The sequence below is a fragment of the Fistularia commersonii genome, chromosome 12 (assembly GCF_037954325.1).
Source record: "Fistularia commersonii isolate RoL2024-O1a breed Wild chromosome 12, RoL_Fcom_v1.0, whole genome shotgun sequence".
In the NCBI taxonomy this organism is placed as follows: domain Eukaryota; kingdom Metazoa; phylum Chordata; class Actinopteri; order Syngnathiformes; family Fistulariidae; genus Fistularia; species Fistularia commersonii.
The window spans coordinates 13,106,077-13,131,327 of record NC_141295.1 but is presented as its reverse complement, the minus strand read 5'-3'; the positions used below and the strand labels follow the sequence as shown (position 1 = coordinate 13,131,327).

Sequence of the window (25,251 nt, the reverse complement as noted above, 5' to 3'; positions counted from 1 at the left end):
CATTTGCATTACCACCTTTCTTGAAACAGCCTTCCATCTGCATTCACTTTTCTCTTCCTAGACATTTAGGGATCATTTGTATTTCTCAATTCCACCTGTTGAAAATGGCACAGATGTGGATAAACTGCAGTGTAGAGCAATCGCCTTTAGAATCGATCATTCCTCGTCCGATTCCCGGCTCCTCCTAGTGTGTCGAAATGTTGTTGAGCGAGACCCGAACCCCTGAATGCTCTCCTGACGCTGGTGGACGGCAGACTACTGCTCTCGCACAAATTTCCCCAAGAAGAATTAATAAACAATAAATTATTATCATTATGGTCAATACACACGTTTGACTTATTTATTTGAAGACAAGCAGACCTTTTTAAGGTCAGCATTTGGCCCGCGGACCTTGAGTTTGGCCTATATCGTCACCTGGATGCAGAATCGGTTGCTAGGCAACCAGGACTCGTCAAAATCAGCCACTTTAGTGATGCCTCTGCGGAAGTGCGTCAATAATTTCCCGTTGTTATTGTTGTTATTCGCGGTCGGTGTGTATTACAACTCCCGTGCGCTCTTTCGACAAGTTACTGCGTGTGTGTGTCTGTGTGTGTGTGTGTGTGTATGGGGGGGGGCAAACCGGAAGCGCCGATGTCCTCTCTGAGGAACCCTCACCGGTCCTCCGAGAGAAGGCTGGACGTTGAGCCCAGACTCCAGACGCCCTCCCTCCCTCTCTCTCTCTCTTTCTCTCCCTCCCTCCATCCATCCCTCCTCCTCCTCTTCCTCCTCCGTCTCCGCCCGCCGGAGACTCAGTCGACCAGCGTCGCAACTGAGCGATGCACCTCAGGAAGCCGCTCTGCACCTCCACCGCGGCGGACCGGACCGAGTGACCGCAGCCGGAACGCCTGACCCCGCCTCCGGTCTCCGCTCCTCCGCCACGGCGCGGCGGCGAAAACAAACAAACCTTGACGAAGAAGGGGGGGGGAAAAAAAGAGCAAAGAAACAAAAAAAAGCAAAAGTCTTCTCCAGGACGAAGGTTCTCAGTTTGAAACCTGACAACTCAACCAAAGGTGTTGCTTTCGCACACACACACACACACACACTCACACACACACACACTCACACACACGGGAGCGGTGTTTTATTTTACAAAGCTGAGCTGAGAACTTCGACCATGGCGCGGGAAGCGACCGAGCAGCGGGCTTGAACGCAACACCACCTCCACCTCCATCTCCACCTCCTCCACCGTCTTTTTGGAGGTTCTACAACTTCCGGAAAGAGGCTGACCCCCTGTCTGCAGTCAAGTCTCACGGTAAAGAAAATGCAAAATATATAACATCTAAAAAAAAAAGTATCTCTATAATACATGTATGTTCCAGTTGAACGGGTACTCATGGTTGAACTTTTGATTTTTTTTCACCTTGATATTGGATGAAAGTTCACGTTTGGCCATCGTGTGTGTTTTCCCTGGGCAAGCCTGTCGGGACATGTGCGAAGAATTGCAAAGGTATTTGCAAAAAAAAAAAAAAAAAAGAAAAAGAAAAGAAAAGAAAAGAAGTGGATTAATTTCCACGGAGCTCCACAGGGCACCCTCACAGGGCCTCCGGGTTTGGGTAAAAGTTGGTGTGTTCATGTGAAACTTTACCCGCCAGTCGGATTTAGCGTGAGCCACCGTTAGCATCTATTGGAAATTAGCTCAGAGCCGCTGCGCCTGACCTTCCCGGACAAAACGGATGCCATTTTGAATTAATTATTTCACAAATGCTTACGTATCCCCCATCAAATGAGATTGGTATAACTTTTTTTTTTTAATTATCACTCTCACCCTAACATGCCATTGCGTTGCGTATGTTCTGTTCAGCCCTGCAAGCCCGACTTTTCTAGTATTGTATAAGCGACAACTACTGGGTTTTTTCTTTTCTGGTCTGGAAGGCTCTGTGCTTGGACAAACGAGGGAGTGAACAATTGGTGGAATGAAAGGGTGAATAGTTGTGTGTCTCTAGATGACGTGTGAATGAGTGAGTAAATGGTTGCACATGTCTGACTGCAGCAAGCCACTGTGAGGAGCTAAATGTTGACCTGCTACGGCCATTTTAATTTATTAATGCTATATATTAAATGTTTACACATTGTTCACCATTCATTCAATCATCATTCAATTGGTGGGAATTTCCTTTTTAAATTTCAGATTTTCATACATGCTAACACGCTCGCCCTGCATGCCTGACTTTTCCTGTAGTTATTAATATTAACGACGAGAGCTGATTGGGCTTTGTCTAATCCCAGTGCGAGCCGGTCGGGACGAAGAATCATGAGTGATGGAAGATATTCGCCAGAAAAAAAAGGGTTTTGAAGTGGATTTATTTTTCCTGGAGCTCCTCAAGGCACCCTCCCGGGGCCACCACATTTATGATAAAAGTTGTCTTCTTTCACTTTCCTCCCCTCTTTACGCTGTTCTTCCCTGTGTGGAAGGCTTCGTGTTCTGACAAATTAGAGCTTGAACGCTGGCAAATTGCGGTGAAATTCTGCGCGGCCTCCAGACGGCTGTGCAGGAAGTGGCGACACGAGAGATGAGGAATCCGCTCCAGGAAAGGAGGGGAGTTTTTCGGCTGGCTAATCAATCTTTCCATACGGTCGACTGGAACCCGGCTCGCGGCCTGCAGATGTACCGACTGCCGACTCCGCCTTCTTTCCACATACTTCTGTGCGGTGTCTGCGACTCCTTGCAAAGTATGGGTTTCACGCTCCCGGCTTCTTGGATTTTATTTACCGACAGGCGCACCAGGCACCTGAGGCTAAACTGAATGAGCTAGTCGGTTAGCTTGCTCAACCCACTCTCTGAGGAACTGCTGCAAAAGTTGTTTTTACTCCCGGAGCAGTTTCGTGCACGAGCCAGAGAGCTTCCCTAAGTGCACAAAGCTCCGTGGAGGTCAAGGCAGAAATGCCGGTGTTGAGGTTTATCCCCCGCGATGCTTTGCGTAATGCGGTGAACTGCCGAGGCCTGACGTGGGCGCACGTGACATGTGCGCAGCCATTTTTTTTTGAAAACCGCTAAAGTTCAGAGAGCCACTCGATGCCGGCGAGACCAGCGCCCCGCTTGGGTCATGTGACGTATTGCCAAAGTAGCTAACAATTTATCCAGCAAACTGAACCCTAACTTGGGTTCCAGCCCAGAAAAATCTGTTTTTTTTTTCACGTGGCCCAGACTGAGGGGGACTTCCAGGGGAGACCGCGCCAGGTATTTGGTGGGAGGTCAGGGGTTAAGGCGTCGCCTGGATTGAGGCGGGGGCTCGTATGACGGCAGCGTCTCGCAGGTTGCAGGCTCCTTGCATCATGCAGCTGCTTTTTTTTCCCCTTTTTCTTCTTCTTATGTTGGAAGATTTTCGTAGATGGAGCGAAAAACATGGAGTCAAGTAAAAACTCTTTTCCTGTTGTTGTTGGGCGCGTCTGCAGCTCGGCCCCCTTCCACCCACGCTGTCTGTGCCGGGGTGGAGGATGGTGGGAGGGCGCTCATGTATACGAAGTATATGAGTGTTTATGCTGAAAGGAGAGAAATGAAGGAAGGAAGCGAGGGAAGCAAATAAAAGCGCAAGTAAACAGAAGCCGAGTGTGAAGGAAGAGAGATGAGGCGGCGGCTCATCTGACGCTTTTCCCATAGAGTGGACGAGAGACTACTCGCCGTTTTCACGGGGAAAGGTAGTGGAGGGAGGAGAAGGGGGGTGATGCCAGGAGATGAAGGGAATGAAGAGCGCTCGCATCCCAGAATATCGCAGGTGGCACAGATTGTCATGTGCAATCTGGACGGATTCATACGTTCTATCAAATATTCATATATTATAAATTTATGTTCAGTTTTCTATTGGCTTTTCTCAAATAAATAGATAAAAGACTATATGAAAATAGTCAATTAAATAGATAAATAAATGAAAATAAACAAATCAGATAAATAAATAAAAATAGATGAATTGGTAGATAAATAAAAAGAAAACTAGATCGATAAAAATAGATTAATCGATTGAAAAATCAATAGATTTAGATATATAAATAGATAGATACACACATACATAAAGATAGATGATAGATAGATAGATAGATAGATAGATAGATAGATAGATAGATAGATAGATAGATAGATAGATAGATAGACAGATAGAAAGATTCCATTTGGAATATTCTGTTCCATTCCATGGTAACTAATATCTCCGTTCTGTAAAAAAAATTGGACAGATTATTGCCCAATGGCTAAAGGGATTATGTCTTAAAGTGCGAGCATCGCAACGCGACCGACCCCGAACCACTGCTCCGAACCGACCCCTCCCACCCCACGCGGCGGCGAAGGCCTCCATCGTCTCCATAATTTCCCCGCTGTTTGTACATGATAAGTTCAGCGGGTTCAGTCCTGCTATAAAAGCACCCCCCTCCTCTTCCTCCTCCTTCTCTTCTTCCTCCTCCTCCTCTCCCCCTGCGGCGGAGGCAGGAGCTAGCTGGCCTCGCACGAGGAAGAGGCGGCGGCGGCGGCGGATCAGGCCTCCCCTGGTCCTCCTCCTGCTTGGCTCGCCGGGCCAGTTGTGGTATCTCTCCCGGGCCCAGCCCTGGACCAGACGCTCATTTTTCTCCTCTTAGTTTCTAACCGCTAACTAACCACTGGCTCCCTGCACCCCCCCACCCCACCTCCTCTTCCTCCTCCTCCTTCCCAGGAATGTCTCATTCACCTCCTCTCTTGCTTCTCACATGCGTCCGTGCCAACATCTGCAAATAAACAGGCGAGGCGACGCACAAACCCGGGGCCTCGGCGCCGGTAACGGCCCTGGCGTGCTTACACAACTCGGCAAACACGCGCAGTTTTTTTGCCCCAACGCACAAAAAGCCCCCCCCTCCCACTTACACCCCCCATCGGCATGTGTGCCGACCACCTGTGAGGGTACACACACACACACACACATCCATAAACCTCCCTTTCTTCTCCCCTCTTTTCCATTATCCTCCTGAGAGCCCAGCGCCGGGGCCTGCGCTTCCAAACCAAACATAGACCAAATTCCGCAAACCCCACCCTCCTCCTCCTCACCGTCCCCCCTCCATCTCTCCCCCGAAAACTCTCTCCTTCCTCTCGCCGCTTTCTTTCGGCCAGAGGAACGGAGAAAAAGGAAAAAAACTTCCGTTAGCGATGGAGGGAGCGTGATGTGTAAGGGAAGATAAAAACAAAACATTTAAATGAGGACTGTTGGCGTTAGCATCAGCCTCGCTGCAACAATCACAACCCGCTAGCTTAGCGGAGAACTTTCCATTCGTCATGCAAGGCGCAAACTGGATCATTCGGCGTCTTGCCTGAAGGCATTGAGGCTTTCTGATGCTCCACAAACTAGCTAGCAACTAGGGTAGCCTTGTGTTAGCTAACCGTGGGGATTGAGCCACCAGTTAAGCTACACAAAAAAAAAAAAAAAAACCCGTGTCAGAAAGTGTTTGTTTTTTTTACCCGATTTTTTTCCTATCTCCATGGCAACAGAGTTGGGGTTTGTAACAAGAAGAAGTTTTATTTAGTGGCTCGTTTTGAGTGATTCTGGTGATTGTTGTTTTCCGCCATCTTTGAAGGGGGCGCCCCGAGCGGCCTCTCGATTTCAATCCTCCGGGGAAAACTGGGATGGATTAAAGTTCCGAACAATCCTCAGCTCTGTCAAGAGACGCCATGGCGACTATCGTCCTCCTCAGACAGTCCGATGATGAAGCTCCATCATCTCGCCTCCCTGAGGACCAGGATTTGAGGCCGCACTTCCTGTTTAGCTTGGGACGCTAGCGGAGGGCTGGCTGGTGATCAGCTAGCTTTGATTGGCCTGTGCTCTTCCTGGTCGCTATGGCGACAGCCAGCCCTGTGACAACAATAGCTCTTCCAAGCAGCCAATCCGAAACCAGTATTCACCTTTCAGTGTTACTGCTGGGAGCTGATTTGGCCACCAAATATCGGCATTCTAGATCCTCAGCTCGCCCACCGTTGCAAATGGTGGCTCTCGAACCCCGGAGGGGCCTCCGTCACGATCTCCGTCATGTCTGTCCGCGCGGAAAAACGGCGCCTCCGTCTGTTGCCGTTTTCTTTTCCACCCCCCCATCCTCTCGTGATACGGCGATCTGACGGCGCCGCCATTTCTCCTCTCCTCTCCCTCTCCACCTCTTTGTCTAACCAAATGAGAATAAGAGGAACAGCCCGCAGTACAGCTGGGATTGGTTATTATTTACTGGCTTGGCACACACACACACACACACACACACACACACACACACACATGCACACACACGCACGCATGCACGCAGTGGAAACAAATTGCGTGAATCTGCTCTGCACGTAGGAATGTGAGGCGCATGTGTTTGTGTGTTTTAGGTCTGGATGACAGCGGGATGGAGGGAGGGATGGATGGATGGAGAGATGGAGGGAGAGGGAAGGATGAATTTTGGAGACATATTGGTTTCTTGTCCTCTGCTTAAAAACAAAATTCTCATCCCCCATTCCCTCTTCCTCCATCCATTCTACACCCCCCCACCCATCTCTCACTCCGACCATCCCTCCGTGCTGTCCACCTCGGCCGACCCCCCCGACCCCTGACCCCCCCGTTATGACTTCATCGGTAAAGATCAGAGGGTTTCGGGCGACGCCAACAAAAGCTTAAAAGGGCCGCGGGTTGTTTTGTAGTTTTTCGGACTTCTCCTCCGCCCATCCATCTTTGGCCCGTCTCCCTCCCTGACCCCCCTCCCAACCCTCCCTCCCCTCGGCGGATGAAAGGATCAGGGCGGGGGCTCCGGGATCCGTTGCTCCGCTGACGGCGAGGAATTACGGCGAGGGGAGAAGCGAAGGAGTCTCTGTGTTGACCTTGTCCCACTGCCAAGTGGATGGGATGGTGGTGGAGCGAGGGATTATGGGTGGAGGAGGAGGAGGAAGGCTACATGGCGAGGAGAGCTAATATGGAAGAAGGAGAAGAAGCGGGGAGAAAAGAAGTTGAGAAGTTTCAGGGCCCTGAACTAAACCGCCATGTTTTTTCATGTTTGGCTGTTTCTCCTGGGGCGTTATAGGGATAAGCCCCGCCGCCAGTTAGTTTAGTGCGCATTCTAAGCACATTCCCAGACGTGAAATGATTCGAAGCCGCCGTGCCCGCTGGTCATTGAACGCATCGTAAGCAATGACAACCGCTGACAGGGAGGATTCGTGGACAAGATGGTGCCGCTTGCTAACATCTGCACGCAAGACAGACTGATTTTGGATCAGTGGTACGGCTTCTCTTCCTGTGGCGGCGAAACAGAGTCAAAGATTCGCTCGTTCGAGGATTTTTTTGGAGGGGGATTAAGTCTTGAAACTGGAAGCTTACAGTCGTTAAAGCACCTGGCGGTGCCATTAGCTTCCAACTAGCATATGCTCGGGGAATAATAATGTAAAGATGCAGTTTACTGGTTTTGGCTCTGGCCCTGCAGAGGTCCATGACAATGTTGAATTTATTTTTTTTGGATTGGGTATCCAAACAGGAAGCTGAAAGTTGCAAAAGCGCCTAGCGGCACATTTAGCTTCTGATTAGCATCTGTCGGCCTTTGCTAATCTAAAGCCTTGGACTGCGGAGTAGCAGCTTTCGGTGGCAGTTATGCAGAGGCCCGTGATGTCCTTTCTTTTTTTTGAGTATCCAAACAGGAAGCTGAAAGTTGCTAAAGTGCCCGGCTGCGCCATTAGCTTCCAACTAGCATCCGCTCGGCCATTGCTAATGTAAAGCTGCAGAGTGACAGTCGGTGGTCCCACAGAGGCCCATGCCTTCTGTCTTCGGGGAAACGGTGAAACAAGGTCATTCAGCAGAGCCCCCATACCAGCCAGGACCATACATGGTGAAGTTTATCTTCTGATTTACGGTGGGATAAACTGGAATGAGGCGGCATACTCCTTTATTACTGTCTGAGCTTCCATTAGAGCCAGATCACCGGCACGTCCGGGAAAGGGGGGGGGGGGCTAGGAGGCGCCGCATCTGAGCCGGCGGCGAATCAGATGTGAGAGGCTATTAAAAATAAAATTACATATTTAATTCAGAAATGTGCCAGCCCTTCCCCCCATAGGCCAGTCAGCGCTACTACATCCTTATCTGCCCCAGAGTGGCGAAGGTGGTGCGATCGGAACACATGGCGGCAGGTGAAACTCCGCCATGGTCATGTGACGTTCTTTGCCAGGTTGTCAAATGTGACAGTTTTGAACGTCAGGATGACGCGGGCCATTACTAGGTTATTACTAATTAAACAAAGGCGGCTAGTTGCTAGTTGCAAGGAAATGTTTAATTTGATTTTTATCCAAAATGGACAGGAGGTGACGATCTTGATCCGGGAATGATTTAAAAAAAACTTAAGAGTTAAAACCCTCCAAATTTTGTTTTGCACGGATGGATATCAGGATCAGTTAGCGTGGATCCAGGGGACCCGGGCCTCTGCGTGCGAGGCGTTCAGGAGCTGCCGGAGGCCACAGTATTGCAGGACGCCGCTACAGAGTTGCATCACTCTTTGCTGTCAAGACGCAACAGGGAGGGAGAGAGAGAGGGAAGGAGGGGGGGATAAAAGTGAGACAAATAATGGGCAACGTCTGAGCAGAGGAAAGGGTGGGAACCACGTCTGACTCCTTTGGTTTCTCTCTCTTCCCCTCCACCCTTTCTCTTTCCCCTCTTTCTTCTCCCTCCTTTGCAGCTCTTCGCCGCCCGCGTACCCCCGCAGGCCCCTGAGGGCCCATGGGGGCCCCCGCCCCTGTCCCGGGATGCCATTTTGCTGACGTCACATAAAGCGGCGGTTTTCGTGATAGATCCGCAAAAAAAAAGAAAAAAAAAACGATGGCAAAATTTCTAATGGCGGGGAAAACACCCGAACGCACCGTCTGTTTTTCTTTCTTTTTTTTGTTCTCTCTCCGGTTTTCTTGGCCTGCAATGCGATACATTTGCGACCGCTGGACGAGGCGGCTCTCGGGTGTTGGAGATCATCGAAAACACATTGTGTGATTTTGAAGAGGCGCCATCGGCGTGGACCTCGTTTGGGTTTTTGTCTCCCAGATGTTTCCTCCGTCCCTCTGTCTTCCTCTTATCAGCCCAAGCCACTTCAGGATTCTTTCACCCTTCCCGTCACATCAGGTGTTCGGTGTCATGGCAGATGAGCTGGTGAGGATGTACGTTGATGTTGGACATACACGTTGGACAGAAGGGGAGGACATGGTTGACGGATAGGACAGATATGTTGGATTGGTATGGTGGCCACAATGGATCGATGGGGCTGAAATATTGGACGGATGGGGTGGACATGTTGAACGGATGTAGCAGACATGATGGACGCATGGGGTGTGCATGTTGGAAGGATGAGGCAGACATGTCGGACGGATGGGGCGAACCTATTGGGCAGATGTGGTGGCCATGTTGGAGGGAAAGGGAGTACATGTTGGACTATTTAGGCAGACATATTGAATGCATGTTGTTGCCATGGTGGACATGTTGGGGGAGTGGGGTGGACATGTTGATTGGATGGGACAGACATGCTTGACTGATTGCTAGACATGTTGGATGATTGTGACAGACATGCTGGACAGACATGTTGGACGATTTGGTAGGACATAATGGGTGTATATGGTGGCCAGATGTGACAAACGTCTGGACAAATGGGGTGGATTTGTTAGATCTAATGGGCAGATGAGTTGGATTGGTGCGGTGGCCATATTGGACCGATGCGGCGGACATGTTGGACCGATGTGGTGGCCATGTTGGATGCGTGTGGTAGACATGTTGGATGGGTGGAGCAGACATGTTGGACAGATGTGGCAGCCATGTTGGACTGATGCAGCTGACAAGTTGGAATGATGTCACTTTACTGATTTACTGTTTATATTTCACAAATCCCACCAAACTCTGCGGGAAGGCCCTGTGACTTTTTCTCTGACAAATGTGTTGTCACGGTAACGTGCGACAGCAGCGAACGGCGGCAGGCGCCTTCCGCTCAAGGCCTTCCACGGGGGGATGACGGGAATCGAGAGGAGAAAAAAAATGGACGGAAAATGGGAGTTGAAAAATGCGCAGGAAAGTAAGAAAGGAGGGAAGAAAAGGGAGGAGGAGGAGGGGGAGGTATGCTCCGCTGGAGGACTGGGAGAGGAAAACCACAGGAAGGCGTAAGAGGGAGAAGTAAACGCCAGGCGAGGGGAGAGGCCAGATCAGGGCGCCGTGGAAACCGAGGCTTCCTGTCAAATGTGCCGCGACCAGGAGTCGCGGGTAGGGGTGGAGGTGGAGGTGGACGTGGGGGTGAAGAAATACAAAAAAAAAAGCAGAATATGAAAATAATTATTAGTGATGACGTTCCAACCAGAACCCCTTCCTCAGAGGAGAAGCACCCCCGCCTGCCTGCCGCCGCCGCCGCACACTGAAAGAGCCCCAAAGAGCTCTCGGAATAAGGGTGTGACCGAATATCGTTTTTCGTGCACGCTCACTGCTGGTGGGTTAACTACTTCCACCGGTCCCCACACACACACGCACACACACACACACACACACACACACACACACACATACACGAGTAGCCAAAGTATGTGTTTTGCTAGGCAGTAGGGGATCCATAAGAGGTTCTGGGCATGCTGCCCGAACGCAGGTCATTGAGGGAAAAGACAAGGGAGGAGGAGGGGGGGGATCCTTGGGTGGAGGGGAAGCAAGGGGGAAGCAGGGGGTGGAGGGAGCAAGGGGGGGGGGGCTCACGTGTGGTTAATGTGTCTTGCGCATGCCTGCCGCTGTGGTTCTAGCCTGCATGCGTGCCTGGATACATATGGTCCTGTATGTGCGTGCCCTCGCGCTAACTCCAAATAGCAGTGTGTGTATGTATGTGTGAGTGTTTGTGTGTGTGAGACAGAGGGAAGTCAGCGAGGTTGCCGTGGAATGTGAAACCAGTGTGGCGAGGTGGATGGAAGGCCGGCGGAGGGACCTAAACACTGACTTCATTGTGGTTTAGCCTTGGCCTCATATTACGGTGGCGGCGGACGGCAGATGGGAGGTGCACGCCGCCGGGAAACCCGGGACGTGACACGGCGAAGGCGGGTTTGGGAATCGGACGCCGCGGTCGTCGCCTGAGGATGATCTTTGGCCGCCGCTAGCGTTAGCCCCCTCACAGCCGCCATGGCTGGAGCTAGCTCGGCCGTCAGCGGGCAGTCGCTAATATCTGGGAAGACTGACTATTATGAGGATGAAGAAAAATAAAGAAATATAAAAGAAACCAGGTTGGTTTTCCAGGGAAGGAAAAAAGAAACATTGGAAAAAAAGGAGGTTTCTGTCAGCAAACGCACCAAACTGAGGTTTTTAAGTCGTGGATTTGGAGCCTGAAAACACCAGGGCCTCTGATGGTTGTTTTCAGAGCTGTGTGCGTGTGTGCGTGTGTGCATGTGTGTGTGTATGTGTGTGTGTGTGTGTGTGTATGTGTGTGTTTAGGGGGTGAAAGCAGGGGGAACAGCTGCAAACAGCAGCCAGAAAGCAAAATAAGCAAAGATCACGAAATGTAAAACTATTCTTTAACTGATTTGCCCTCAGGTTTTCTTCTCTCCCTCCTCTTTCACTTCCTCCTTTTCCTCCTGCTTTTCCTCCTCCTCCAGCACTGAGCTCCTTCTTGCGTCTCCACCTGAGGAGGCTCAGAAGATCTGCCTCTCACCTGCATTCAATTTCTAGATCTCCCTCCCCTCTTTCTTTGGGACCCGACCAGCTGGTCCGAGATCATCTTCAAACACACACACACACACATGCACACACACACACACACACACCCACACACACTGAACTAGCTGTTAATTAGCGTAGCGTCATGACCGAGCCTTATAGCACTAATGGAAAAAAAACGTAGCACGTGCGCTGTGTCAACTTCCCCTGGCAGCTGTGGGTGATTTCCCCCTGCAGGTTTAGCAGCCCCCCCACATATACACACACACACACACACCCTAAGATTCCTTCTGTCAAAATGTTTTTTCTTTTGAAGCAGATATCTGGGCTTTGAGTCACGCCGACGAGTAAGAACTCAAAATTTGAGTCATGAACCCAGTGAAGAAGAGGAGGAGGAGTAGGGAGGAGGGGGAGGAGGAGGGTCACACCATGTGTCGCACTTCTGCGGATGGAAAACTACTGCGAAACTCTTGTTTGGCCCTTTGGTGCAGGTCGGACCGCAGAAATGCCGAGGGTGGCGGGAACACGTCCGCCTGGCGACGTTGCGCGGAGGCTCAACTTTGGCAATGGAGACGAGGAGGAAGGGGCGGGGGGGTTACGAAAAGAAAAAGACCCACAAGCGGACACCCGATACAAAGTCTCTGTCCGAAGCTGAGTTTAATTTTTAATTTTGTTTCATTCATCGATAGAATAATCATGATATTTGGTAATACCACAATACAAGTCATTATGTCACGATATGTGTCAAGCTATCACGATATGAGTCACAATATCGGGATATGACTCGTAATGTAAGGAGTCCCACTGTCCCGATATGAGTCGCATTGTTGTGATATGAACTGTGATATGAGTCAAAATATGAGTAGTGAGTATGAGTCACCTTGTCATGAGTTGCACGTTGTGATAATATGTATTATCACAAAATGAGCCTTCGTGTTGCAACATGAGCCGTTATTTCACGATATTAGTCGTGCTGTTGTCATATGAGTTGTAATATCATGATATGAATTGTAATGTCATGATGGGAGTGATACTGTCCCGATATCAGTCGTACTGTCATGATGAGTTATGATGAGATGTCACAATGAGTATTGAGTCACCATGTTGTGATGGGAGTTGCAGTGTTGCGATATATGTGCTGTCACAATATGAGATGTCATGTTGCAATATGACTCGTTATTTCATGATATTATTGTTGTGATATATTTACTGTCATGATATGAGCCCATCTATCACAATGTCAGTCGTAGTGCTGTGATATTATAATATGTATAATATGTCGTGAATGATGCATTTGTAGTTGCGCCGTCGTGATGTGAGCACCAATGTCACGATATGAGTTGTGACGTTGCGGAACGAGTTGCGATGTGACTCGCACTGTTGCGATCTCGCAATACAGGTCGTGTTGTTGCGATATGTGCACTGGTGTTGCAATGTCTTGCTATGTCAAAAAGAATCATAATGTGAGTATAATATCATGACATAAGTGATAATATCACAATATTAGAGATGATGAAAATGAGTTTGTTTAATTATGGCGTCAGTTAAAAAAAAAGCAATTTTCTAGAAAATATCTCATTGATGCGGAAAGATTAAAAGACCAACACCCAAGCCCTCCCTGCGATATTGACGCAGTTACCGGGGCAACCGCCTCCCCCCTTTCCATTTCCCGGTTTCTGCTACGTGACCGGGGACGCTGACAAACAGCATGAGTCACAGGTGACGGCGATTTAACGCGAATGGCCATTTTCGCTCTTCTCTTCCCAAGACTTGAGGCACGCGTGCGTGTGTGTGCGTTCGTGTGTGTGTTCAGGGGGTTGACGGGGGACGTCCTGACGATGCGGAGCGATTCCCTCAGAAGAAACCCGCTTGGTTTCAGCAGGGAAAATACAAAGCATGTGTCGCTCTGGCCAGACGCGATGGAGGGAGGAGTAGTAGGAGGATGAAGAAGAAGAAGAAAAAAACTTTTCTAATAAATCCCGACAGCCTCCGCCTGCATTCCTCTGCGTTCCTCCTCCTCCTCCTGTCTTTGTTTTATTTTCATGCGTCCTGCCTCTTGCTCCTTTCTTCTCCGTCCTTTTAATTTGTGGAAGTTTCCCTCTTGGCGCCTGTCCTGATGCCACCGCCGCCGTTGGGCGCCTCTGCAGCCAATCAGAGTTAAGATCGGCCATCTTGTTAAACCTGCCTGTTTTGTCCCCCCTTCCCCCAGGTGTGCCGGGGTCGCCGGGCGCCATGTTGTCCCTGGATGAGCCGCTGGACCTGAAGCTGCCCTCGGGGCGCGCCGATGCCGCCGTCAGGCCCAGGAAGAGGGCGTGCCCGTCGTCCATCTGTGCGCCACTTGGCACCGCCAGGCCACGCCTAATTTACACCACCTTCCCGTCTCCGCCCTCCTCGCCAGGTGAGAGGCGGAGCCCCAGCCCCCTTTCCCTGCTCGCCGCCGCCACGCTGCAGTGATTAGGGATTATCGCCTGTCTAATCCAATAGTGCGCTAAGTGGATTCAGTGTTCTCGCTTTGCCGGTAATCTAATCAGAGCCGGGCCGTCAATGGACGCCCTCTTCTGGCTACGTGCACGCGGACGTGCACACACGCGCCAGCGGGGCTGCTAACAAGAGCAGCGTGACTTGGACGTGAGGAGGGGCGGAGTCACACAGAGCACTGGACGCCTTTGTCCCCCGGGACGCACTGACACGCACTGTGTGTGTGTTCTTATTGTTCTGATCATGTGCTTTCTGCATGCTCTATTATGTAGCTTAATGTCTATCAAGCCACCCACCCCTATCTATCTATCTATCTATCTATCTATCTATCTATCTATCTATCTATCTATCTATCTATCTATCTATCTATCTATCTATCTATCTATCTATCTATCTATCTATCTATCTATCTATCCATCCATCCATCCATCCATCCATCCATCCATCCATCCATCCATCCATCCATCCATCCGTTTCTACCTATTCATCCATCATCCGTTTGTCCTTCCCTTTATCTATCTATATCAATCTCTGTCTCTTCTATCCGTTTTCCCATCTATCTTTTAATTTCTCTCTGTCCTTCCCTCATTCATCCATCCACCTACCAATCTATCTGTCTATCTATCCATCAGCCTGTATATTCATTCTCCAATTTATCTGTTTGTCCATCTATCTAGCCGTCTCTCTCCCTCCAACCATCCATCCATCTATCTAGCTATCCACCTGTCTATCTATCTGTCTGTCTGTCTGTCTGTATGTCTATCTATCTATCTATCTATCTATCTATCTATCTATCTATCTATCTATCTATCTATCTATCTATCTATCCCTCCCTCTCTCCTTTCCTGCATCTTTCTCTGTGGTTTGAAAATGTCCTGTTTTTTCCAAATTAAAAGCCTATCAGGACAAACAGGAAGTTGTGAGTGTTCCGTTGACGCTGTCCTCCCGCCATCCCCCGCAGACTCCCGATCCCCCCCCCACGAGCGACCCGGGTCCTGTTTCACGCCTCCGGCCATGGACCTCAGCCTGTCCCCCTCGTCCCGCCACGCTGCCTCCCTGTCCCCGTCCCCGCCCTCCCCGTCCTCGTCCTCGTCCCCACCCTCCTCGCCCCAGGAGCCCCCCCACGGCGGCAGCAGCAGCAGCAGTCCGCAGCACCAGCTCTTCTCCCGGGTGAGTCTCTTTTTCCAGCCGTGGCTCCGCCCACTCCGCCCACAACAAAGTCCGCTACATCGCTTAACTATGAGAAGAAACATGGCACCAGGAGGTGACCTCTAATCTGGCACCCAATCTGTCCGCTAATATGACCCCTTATCTGCCCTCCAACCTCCCCGCCTAATCTTATCTCTAATCTGTCCTCTAATGTGACCCATAATCTGGCCTCTTGTTTGAGCCCCTAATCTGACCTCTAATATGACTTCTAATCTGTCCCCAAATCTGTCCTCTATTATGACCCCTTATCTGGCTTCTTGTTTTACCTCTAATCTGACCTCTAACCTCCCCCGCTAATCTGAACGATAATCAAGTCCCTATTCTGGCCTCTAACCTCACCGGCTAATCTGACCCATAATCTAGTCCCTAATCCGACACCTAATCTGACCTCTAACCTCCCTGCCTAATCTGACCCATGATCTAGTCCCTAATCCGACACTTAGTCTGACCTCTCTTCTAAATAACAGCATCCCCAGTTCAAATTGAACACCACTTCTATCGCAATAGATTTTTTTTTTTCATTTTGTGCAGTATCGAGCTTGTTTTTTGCTTCAGAACACTTAACGGCCTGCTGACACACACACACACACACACACACACACACACACACACACACACACACACAGATTTGTGAAGGTTAAATTAAAGATTGGCAAAGATCAGCGTCATTGAGGAGAACAATCTCGAAGGTGTAGATTCTAATCACCTTGATGAATCTACGTCTGCCGCCGAATAATGGCAGACATCCTAGTTGCCGCAGCGACCACTCCGAACCCCATCAGTGAAAAGCGTTCTCATCCCGAATGCACCGAGCGCACTCTCACAGAAATAGCGACGCTAATTTGGTTAGCGGTGAGAATTTCCCCTCTCAGGCCCGGACTCCAGATCCTGGGTTGGAAAGCGCTTTCATTTAATCATCCGTCGCTAAACACACAAAAGGGTGTCCTGTTATTTTATTTTGTTTTACTTTATTTCCTGATGCCGTCTCTTTCATCCCCCTCCACTGGCGCCGAAAATAGAGTGAGAGAACGCGAGCCGAGCTGTCAGGTGACCGTTGCCGGCTGGAGTGGTCGTACATTCAGGCGTTTTGATTTTCACACACTTTATGCAACAGTATATTTATAAAACTAATTTAAGACCTTCTTTTATCGTTTTAAAAACTCAGATAAAATCATTTCCATACTTGAACTGATATTTTCAAATTGTTATTGTTCGTTAATTCTTTACTTTTAATTTGTTGCCATTTGAAACCAATTTTCTGATTTATTCATTATACGCTTGGTGAAAGAAATTCTTTCTATTTTTGGGGTGTCCATTTTTAACCACAATACTAACAACAACAATAATAACAACAATTCAAAGAACATAAATCAATGTTTCTATTGAAAAAAAGAAACTGTCGATAATTTCCGTGCCTGAACTGATTTTTATTTATTTATCTTGAATTTATCACCAATTGAAACCAATTTGGTGATATATATTTTCTTTGTGTATTAAAAAGCAGTGATCATCATTTTGAACTACAATACCTACCACAACAGTAACGGAATTATTATAAGGATGATGATGCTGGTGCTTATTATTACTATTGTTGTCATCATCATCATCATCATCATCATCATTATTATTATTATTATCGTCACAATTATTTGAATATTTAAATGCCTGCAGAAAATTATCTAAGTCTTCTTCTTCTTTCGGCTTTTCCCGTTAGGGGTCGCCACAGCGAGTCAACTTTCTCCATCTAACCCTATTCTCTGTATCTTCCTCTCTCACACCAGCTACTTTCATATCCTCTCTCACTACGTCCATAAATCTTCTCTTTGGTCTTCCTCGAGACCTCTTGCCTGGCAGCTCCAATTCCAGCATCCGTCTACCAATATATTCACTATCTCTTCTCTGTACATGACCGAACCATCTCAGTCTGGCTTCTCTGACCTTCTCTCCAAAACATCGAACATGTGCCGTCCCTCTGATAGATTCATTCCTGATCCTATCCATCCTGGTCACTCCCAAAGAGAACCTCAACATCTTCATCTCTGCAACCTCTAGTTCTGCCTGCTGTCTTTTGGTCATTGTAACAGTTTCTAGTCCATACATCATCGCTGGTCTCACCACTGTCTTGTACACCTTTCCTTTTATTCTGGCCGATAGTCTTCTATCACATAGTACCCCTGACACTTTTCTCCACCCATTCCAACCTGCTTGGACCCGTCTCTTCACCTCTTTTCCGCACTCTCCGTTGCTCTGGACTGTTGACCCTAAGTACCTGAAATCCTCCAGCTTCTTGATCTCCATTCCCTGTAGCCTCACCGCTCCACCCGAGTTCCTCTCATTCACACACATATATTCTGTCTTGCTGCGACTAACTTTCATTCCTCTCCTTTCCAGAGCATACCTCCACCTCTCTAGATTTTCCTCTACCTGTTGTCTGCTCTCACTACAGATCACAATGTCATCCGCAAACATCATGGTCCATGGGGATTCCTGTCTAACCTCATCTGTCAGCCTATCCATCACCATTGCAAACAAGAAGGGGCTCAGTGCTGATCCCTGATGGAGTCCCACCTCCACCTTGAACTTCTCTGTTACCCCTACAGCACACCGTACCAGTGTCTCACAGCTAGCATACATGTCCTGCACCAGTCCAACATACTTCTCTGCCACTCCAGACTTCCTCATACAATACCAGAGCTCCTCTCTTGGCACCCTGTCATATGCTTTTTCTAGGTCTACAAAAACGCAGTGCAACTCCCTCTGGCCTTCTCTGTACTTTTCTATTAGCATTCTCAACGCAAATACTGCATCTGTAGTACTCTTCCTAGGCATGAAGCCATACTGCTGTTCACAAATGCTGACTTCTGCTCTCAGTCTAGTTTCCACTACTCTTTCCCATAACTTCATTGTATGGCTCATCAACTTTATCCCTCTGTAGTTGCCACAATTCTGCACATCCCCTTTATTCTTAAAAATAGGCACCATCACACTTTGTCTCCATTCTTCAGGCATCTTCTCACTCTCTAAGATCCTGTTGAATAATCTAGTCAGAAAATCTACCGCTGCCTCTCCTAGACACTTCCACACCTCCACAGGTATATCATCAGGACCAACTGCTTTTCCACTCTTCATCCTCTTCAATGCCTTCCTCACTTCACTTTTACTAATTTTTGCTACTTTGTGGTCTACAATAGTCACCTCTTCTACCCTTGCCTCTCTTTCATTTTCCACATTCATCAGTTCTTCAAAGTACTCTTTCCATCTTCCCATCACTCTTCTAGCATCTGTCAATACATTTCCCTCTCTGTCCTTTATCACCCGGACCTGTTGTACATCCTTTGCATCTTTATCTCTCTGTTTCGCCAACCTGTATAGATCATTCTCACCCTCCTTACTATCCAACCGAGCATACAAGTCATCATAAGCCCTTTGTTTTGCCTTTGCTACCTCTATCTTTACCTTTCGCCGCACCTCCCTGAACTCCTGTCTGTTCTCTTCAGTCCTCTCAGTATCCCACTTCTTCTTCGCTAACCGCTTTCTCTGTATACACTCCTGCACTTCCTCATTCCACCACCAAGTCTCCTTATCTACTTTCCTTCCAGATGACACACCAAGTACTCTTTTACCTGTCTCCCTGATAACACTAGCTGTAGTTGTCCAATCATCTGGAAGCTCACCCTGACCACCCAGACCCTTTCTCAACTCCTCCCTGAAAACCATGCAACACTCCTCCCTTTTCAGCTTCCACCATTTTGTCCTCTGCTCTGCCTTTGTCCTCTTCATCTTCCTTGTCACCAGAGTCATCCTACAAACCACCATCCTATGCTGTCTGGCTACACTCTCACCTACAACTACTTTGCAGTCACTAATCTCTTTCAGGTTACCTCGTCTATACAAGATGTAGTCTACCTGCGTGCTCCTACCTCCGCTCTTATAAGTTACCCTATGTTCCTGTTTTTTCTGGAAAAAGGTGTTCACTACAGCCATTTCCATCCTTTTTGCAAAATCTACCACCATCTGTCCCTCTGCATTCCTATCCTGGATACCAAATCTGCCCATCACTTCTTCATCCCCTCTATTGCCTTCACCGACATGTCCATTGAAGTCTGCACCAATGACCACTCTCTCATTTCTGGGAATATTCTGCATCACTTCATCTAACTCATTCCAGAACTTCTCCTTCTCTTCAGATTCACATCCCACCTGCGGGGCATAGCCACTAACAACATTGAGCATCACACCTTCGATTTCCAGTTTCAGACTCATAAGTCTATCTGACATTCTTTTCACCTCTAGGACGTTCCTAACAAACTCCTCCTTCAAGATAACTCCTACTCCATTTCTCTTCTTGTCAGTACCATAATAGTACAACTTAAAGCCTGCTCCTAAGCTTCTAGCCTTACTACCTTTCCACCTGGTCTCCTGGACACACAGTATATCCACCTTCCTTCTCTGCATCATGTCGACCAGCTCTCTACCTTTTCCTGTCATAGTCCCAACATTCAAAGTCCCTACTCTCAGTCCCAGACTCTTTCCCTTCCTCCTCTCTCTCTGCTTCCGAACACGCACTCCACCTCTTCTTCTTGTTCTTGTTCTTCGACCCACAGTAGCCCAATTTCCATTAGTACCCTGTAGGTCATCAGTACCAATGGCGGTCGTTGTTAACCCGGTCCGCGACCGATCCGGTATGGTATAGTTTTGGTTGTCTCGCATATTTGGTTTTGGCAAAAGTTTTACGCCGGATGCCCTTCCTGACGCAACCCTCTGCATTTATCCGGGCTTGGGACCGGCACAGGGAGACACTGCTCCGTGCCCCCCCAAGGCAGGCTTGGAGAGGCACGGGCCAGTGCCGCCCTGAGGCTGCATTGCAGAAAATTATCTAAGTAATTTATGATAATACTAAAGTTTGATACTATTACACAAACATAATGTATATGCGTGTGTGTGCCTATAATATTAATAATATTAACAACAACAATAATGATAACAGATATGATTTGAAAGGGCCTTTTTTGACATCCAAGGACGTACATAGTATCATTTGTGTGCGTGTGTGTGTGCGTGTGTGTGTGTGTGTGTGTGTGTGTGTGTGTGTGTGTGTGTGTGTGTGAGGACATACAGATATGACACACGTGATACTTATATACCTAATCTATATTTGATAGATTGACACTACGTCACAGACTAAATGCATATATATAGATAGATCCAGCAATTTAAGAGGAGGAAGTTGCAGCCCATAATTTCTCCCTGCTGCGGTGTTCTCCCTCCAGGAGGTAACTCATCACCATGGAGTCGAGGCAGAAGCGTCACCTCAGGGTTTTCCCTTCTACCTGCCCATGGGCAGCCCTCCCCGCGGATACGCCTTCCCCTCCTCCGTGTTCCTGGGCCGCAGCCGGGAGAGGCACCTCTCCTCCGCCGCCTCTGCCGACGGTCAGCTGGCCTGCCGCTGGACCAAGGTATGATGGAAGAGTGGTATTAATATTGTTATTACTCTGTTCGGAAAAGGGGAAATTGACCTAGTCGCACAAGTCCGAATACCTGATTCACAAGGAATCTGCCGCACAGAAAAATACAAAGGCTGCAATGTGAACTTTGACCACTGGGAAGCGCTGCAGCCCACATAATACAGCATACATCCAGTTTGATAGATAGAAAGATTGACTAGTAAATAGATAGATGATAGATATATATTTCATATTTGCTTTTAATAGGACACTTTGTGACAGCCTTCATATTTCAAATAATTGACAAGTATGAAACTCACTCTCTCTTTCATTCCCGCTCTCTACCCCACAGTGCCACCTGCTGTTCGACTCCCTGCAGGACTTGGTGGACCACATCAACGACTTTCACGTCAAGCCAGAGAAGGACTCGGGCTACTGCTGCCAGTGGGAGGGCTGCGCCCGCAATGGCCGTGGCTTCAATGCTAGGTACCTGAACGCACCGCTACAGAGCTGTAATAAGCTAAGAGTCCCCGTCATCATGGTTACCAATGACGAAAAGGGCCAATGAGGGTCACACGCTGGATATAATTGGTCAACGGAATGCATCAAACTCTTGCGAGAGCGAGAGCGAGGAAACAAACATGGCTGATGGTTGACTAGTTGTTGCTGTTGTAAGCACAGCTATCTTGTCTTTCCTTCATATCTGTACTCCAGTTTTATTTCCCCTCTCCTGCCCCCTCTTTGCTGTCCGCCACAATTTCTGCCATGTTCTGTGGCCACTTCCTGCATCCTGCTTCCTCTTTCTCATTGGCTGTTGGTGACACGAGTCTGAAATTCCAATATATTTGACTGCCAGCGACTGAGATCTGGTCCCTCACACACTAGCAGGTTTCTTGCCCAACTAGCCACGCCAACTGTCCCCCAACTAGCCTTGCCCACTGTTCCAAACGTAGCCATACACTTGTCCCCACACTAGCCATACTCACTGTCCCCAAACACGCCATTCCCACTTTCCCGTAACTAGCCTTGCCCACAGTCCCCAAATAAGCCATACGCACTCTCCCCAAACTAGCCTTGTCAACTGTCCCCATACTAGCCACACCTTTGTCCCCCAACTAGCCTTGCCCATCCTCCCCAAACAAGCCCTACCCACTGTCCCCAAACTAGCCACAGCCACTGTCCCAAAACTAGTGCTGACTAAGAAAAACTAAACACCCTTGAACAATCCTGGAAAATTGCAATCAATTAAAAATCGATCATAAACATTGGTGTGTCCTGTGAATGCACCATTCTCCGTGCTTGACTTCCATTTTGTCGGCAGGTACAAGATGCTGATTCATATCCGGACGCACACCAACGAGAAACCCCATCACTGCCCCACCTGCAGCAAGAGCTTCTCGCGGCTGGAGAACCTTAAGATACACACCCGCTCACACACCGGTGAGTTTGGGGGGGAAATATTCAGACTAAACTGCCCATCTGGGGTTGCTGTGGAGCTTGACCTATACCTTGGACTGGTCATTCACATGTCATGTAGAGATTTAAAAAAAAGCAACCTTTAAATAACAGCAGGAAATGACTCGATAAATTAGCAAACACTGACTTTTAAATTACCAAAAATATACCACTTATCCTTTTCACTAGCCTCATAAAACAGGCAGGTGAAAGGCATTAGATAGACAATAAAAGCGGAGGTATAACAGGAATAATAAAATTATAGTTGGCTATTAGCTTTATGTCTTCCTTTTTTTTTTTTTGCCTTTAAATAAATGCAAATTTTTCTCAACTCATTTGTCGAAAGATCAGACTTTGCGTTTGCTGTGGCTGTGATGAGACACAAGTGTGACACAAGTACTGACTGACAAGGGCGTGATCACACGACAAAAAAGTCAACAGGGCCCGTGTTAGAAGCAGTGAATCAAGATGAGTTTATGGCAATAACCTCCCAGCCCAAGGAACACATTCCACTAAACCAACACACTCACACACACACACTTGACAAATAAAGGGGGTTAAAGTCGAGGTTAAAGTCATTGGAAATTCGGGGATTGTGTAACATTATGTGTGTGATGTGTGGATGGGCGTTTTAGTCAGATTGTGCAGTTCCGCTGTGATCGCCACATTTAACATTCAAATAATAAATTCCTTCCTTGGTGCCTCTCTTATGAGCTTTTGCCGTTTTATTGCCCCCCTCCAGGGGAGAAGCCGTACATCTGCCCCTACGAGGGCTGCAGCAAGCGCTACTCCAACTCCAGCGACCGCTTCAAGCACACCCGCACCCACTACGTGGACAAGCCGTACTACTGCAAGATGGCCGGCTGCCTGAAGCGTTACACCGACCCAAGCTCGCTGCGGAAGCACATCAAGGCCCACGGCCACTTTGTCACGCAGGAGCAAGGCCCCGCCCCCAGCCGGCCGGGGGCGGGGCAACAGGGTGCCGCCGATGTGGCGCCGCCCGGCGGGGCTCACATCATCATCCCCGGCGCGGCGGCGGCGCTCCTCGGCGGGCTGGGGCCTCTGTCGGCCTTCTGCCACACCCGGGCGCTGGCCCACCACCACGGGGCGCCTCTGTTCCCCCTGGGGGGGCGTGGCAGCGGCGGCGGCCTGGGGCCGCTCGGCCTGTCCGACTCCTCTCTCTTCCACTTGAGACTCTCGGCAGCTTCCATGCTTGGGCTGGGCGCCCTGGGAGGCCTGGGACGGCTGCCGGGACGGGAGCCGGCGGAAGGCGGCGAGGAGGAGGAGGAGGCGGGGGCGGACGGTGAGCTGGAGGGGGAAGCGCTGAACCTCTCCGCGGGGGTGGGGTCCACAAGGAGCGACCCCTTGTCCTGGGTGGTAGTTCCCCCCAGGGCGCTGCTCCTCAAACCAGCCGTTGTCAGCTAAATGTGCAATAGAAGGAGTGTGTATGTATGTGTGTGTGTGTGTGTGTGTGTGTGTGTGTGAGACTGGGAGGGGTCGTAGGTCGCAGTCGCATTCAAGAGCCATAAAAAAAAAAAAAAAACTTCCACCATTCCAGTCCGGGAACAAACTCAAGCCGGGAGACTTTTCCCCATAAGAAATCGCGGGTAAACCGGCCTTTTTATTTTGAAAAAACCCGATCCGGAATCGCCCCGCTTCCTCTCACGACGGTGACAATCACATTACACCCAACTACCAACTAACAACGCTTCAGGTGTTCGACGACGAACCCCCCCCCGCACAACGACTCCGTCGGGCCAGGGGTGCAAGAGGGATTATCGGGAAACGCAATAACCCCGCGCATCCCCTGCCAGGACGAACCGAAGAACGCTATGGCGGACGCTCGCACTCAAGTATACGCAGAACCTTTCGTCTTTTAGCCTCCAGCCACGTTTTATATTTGTAATCTGTCGTCTGTTATCCAGGTTATCAGTAATCCGCTAATCCCCTCCTCTCCCTCCCACCTCCGCCAGAGTTCTATATCCCGCTGCAGCATCCGCTAGGACGATGTGATTTACCCAGTCGCAGGAAGTAAAGGAAACTGCTCCCCCGCTTGCAGATTTATCGTAGCTAACCCTGCGTCCTATTAACCGCCCGAGACAAGGATCCGCCAGGATCTGCCGTGCTTTTATTTCGAAACTCAACTGAGGGAGAGGGGGGGATCCTTCTTTCTCTCCAAAGTGTGAAAGTCAGCGGTACGCAGGAAGAAGCCGAGCGCTTTGGCTTTTTTTTTGTTTGTTTTTGTTTGGTTGTTTGTTTTCGTAACCCCCGACGACGGCCGCACGCGGCCAGGAAGCTCCCTGTATGCTAATCAGCGTTTTCAAAAAAATAATAATAAAAAAGGTGTCCAAGTGCCTCATCCGGAGTATATCACGCCCTATTAACGCAAAAAATATGTATAAGTAAATAAAATAAACACACTAACAAGAAAGTAAAGTGTATAATTGTGCTCCTCGTTACATTTTGGGATTTTATTATTATTATATATATATATATATATATATATATATATATTATATATACATATATATGTATAAATATATATATATATGTATATATATATGATGCCGACCGGGGATGTGATTTGTACATCCGGGCGCCGCCTCTGTTCACGACGACGACAATGATGGAATGTCAAATAAAGACAGAAAAAAAAACTCTGTGTGTGCGTGTGTGTGTGTGTGTGTGTGGCTGCCAATCTTATAACAAACAAACACATTAAATATAAGATACACATGCATACAGGGACTGATGAAGTGTGTTACAACAGATGTGATCACTGCTACAATTACAAGATTATGGTAAAGATAGAGGTAGCAAAGGCAAAACAAAGGGCTTATGATGACTTGTATGCTCGGTTGGATAGTAAGGAGGGTGAGAATGATCTATACAGGTTGGCGAAACAGAGAGATAAAGCTGGAAAGGATGTACAACAGGTCCGGGTGATTAAGGACAGAGAGGGAAATGTATTGACAGATGCTAGAAGAGTGATGGGAAGATGGAGAGATTATTTTGAA

The 25,251-nt window shown here is 48.7% G+C and overlaps 1 protein-coding gene across 1 annotated transcript; it reads left to right on the top strand.

Annotated features, from left to right (window-relative positions):
• Positions 1 to 604: 604 nt before the first annotated feature.
• On the top strand, positions 605 to 24,891 carry LOC147228882 (zinc finger protein GLIS2-like). The gene is made up of 7 exons (XM_086157185.1): positions 605 to 1,291; positions 13,858 to 14,046; positions 15,088 to 15,296; positions 20,606 to 20,791; positions 21,132 to 21,269; positions 22,105 to 22,219; positions 22,977 to 24,891. The coding sequence occupies exons 2-7, from the start codon at positions 13,881 to 13,883 to the stop codon at positions 23,657 to 23,659; spliced, it is 1,497 nt and encodes a 498-aa protein (XP_086013311.1). The 5' UTR covers positions 605 to 1,291; positions 13,858 to 13,880; the 3' UTR covers positions 23,660 to 24,891.
• The last annotated feature ends 360 nt before the right edge of the window (positions 24,892 to 25,251 follow it).